Source organism: Blastocystis sp. subtype 4 (assembly GCF_000743755.1).
Source record: "Blastocystis sp. subtype 4 strain WR1 chromosome Unknown seqid_0745, whole genome shotgun sequence".
NCBI classification, from domain to species: Eukaryota; class Bigyra; order Opalinata; family Blastocystidae; genus Blastocystis; species Blastocystis sp. subtype 4.
Genome location: NW_014568802.1, coordinates 1 through 1,871, shown reverse-complemented (window position 1 = coordinate 1,871; position 1,871 = coordinate 1). Strand labels below are relative to the sequence as shown.

General features: G+C 40.2%; 1 protein-coding gene across 1 annotated transcript; it reads left to right on the top strand.

Annotated features, from left to right (window-relative positions):
• Positions 1-298: 298 nt before the first annotated feature.
• JH06_5409 (ABC transporter) lies at positions 299-1,871 on the top strand (the record flags this gene model as incomplete). The annotated part of the gene is made up of 4 exons (XM_014669271.1): positions 299-450; positions 478-779; positions 811-1,085; positions 1,116-1,871. Coding segments are annotated over 4 exons (1,485 nt in total), but the record flags the coding sequence as incomplete, so codon positions are not given.

The window sequence follows — 1,871 nt, the reverse complement described above, 5'->3', positions numbered from 1 at the left end:
AAGGAAGAGGAAGGAGAAGGTGAAATGGAGGAAGTAGATTAAGTGTACTAGTAATGGGATTGTTGTTTTATGGAGTCTTTGTTAAGAAACAAGTGACATAAGATATAGACTAATCTTTTAGTTGTTCAGTATTTCGAATAGTGTTCTATACCATGTGACGGGATTCAGCAACGATATCCCACAGAACGAGCTACAGAATTCTAATAGAATTGAAGTCAATTCCCATTCTTTTTCTTCCGCACACTTCATAGATGGCCAAAGATGTTTTATTTCTCCAGAATATTAACAATAGATCGAAATGACGCAAGTGGGAGTACCACCTGAATCTAATTCAGGCATTCGTTCACAGCCCACAACGAGTCCTTCATCCGAAGTCAATCAACCTGCTGGCTTAGTTCCTAATGACTATTGCTATTATGATCATTCCAATTTCTTCTCATGGATTACGTTGTGAAGATGGATGTGATTGATGAATAGGGTATCTTTCATATCCAAGTTGTTGCACACAGGTGGTAAACGGCCTTTGAATGCTAACGATTTGGGGGTCAGCTCAAAAACGATGAAACCATCGATGATGTATGCCAGTTTCGAGAGAGAATGGAATAAAGAATTGAATAAACCTGAAAAGAAACGTTCGCTTGTCATGGCGATTATTCGTGCAACTGGTGTTGGCTATTGGTCTTTGGCTATGGTGCTAAATATTGTAGCAATGTTCCTAACCTTCTCACCGACTATTGTCCTACAGTTGTTCACTGCTGATCTTCATAATAACCGTGCCAGTTGATGTGAACTAGAACTTCTTATTCATAGATAGTGAACGCTACTGGATATATGCTGTTGTTCTTTTAGTCCTTCCTATGATTACTGCTCTTATGAATTCTGCTGTCCAAATGATGATTGTGAAAGTGGCTGTCACCATGAAAGCCATGACTTCAGAAGCTATCTATCGAAAGGCCTTGCGATTAAGTTCAGCTGCCAAAGGTACTACGTCTACAGGTCAATTGGTGAATCTGATGTCGACAGATACTAACTCCTTGTTGATGTTTACGTTAGTGGTGACTATGTTTGTCATGATCCCTTTCATGGTTGAGATTCGTTGTTGCACTCATTTTTAGCTTATCATTTGTGTTATTATGGTGTGGAATCTTATGAAGGAACTCACCTTTGTAGCATTGGGTATTTATCTTCTCATGCTCCTTCTTCAGTTCTTCACTGTATGCTTTGCTCAGAAGATTCGAACAAATATCTTGAAAGCTACAGATGCTCGTGTGAAGCTGACGAATGAGATTCTGACAGGTATTCGTATTATTAAGTATTATTGTTGGGAAAAACCGTTCAAGGGAAAGGTTTATGATATCCGTCATACTGAACTGGATTATCACAAGAAGATGACTTGGCTTATGAGTCTGGGTATTGATACTCTTTTGACATTGATTCCCAATATCGTTCCCTTAGTCTGCTTTGCTCTCTATCCTACTGTAGTCGGAAAACCTCTGGATCCATCTACTGCATATGCTTCGTTCTCCTATTTCAAGATCCTTCAGGTTCCATTCATGATGTTGCCTATGGTTGCTTTCGTGTTCGTTCAGTTCCGTGTCTCGATCAAGCGTATCACAGATTTCCTCGACCTTCCAGATGTGGATCCTACATTGGTTGAGCGTGATGTGCCTGCTGGAAGTGTACTCAAATACAAGACAATCAACGGTGAGGAGAAGGAACTCAAGGATTATGATGCTTCTAAGGATGCTGTAGTTATTCAGGATGGTTACTTCGCATGGGGTGAAAATGAAAATTGTCTCAAGGATATCTCTGTTCGTATTCCCAAGGGAGCTTTAGTGGCTGTCGTGGGTCGTGTAGGAAGTGGTAAGACT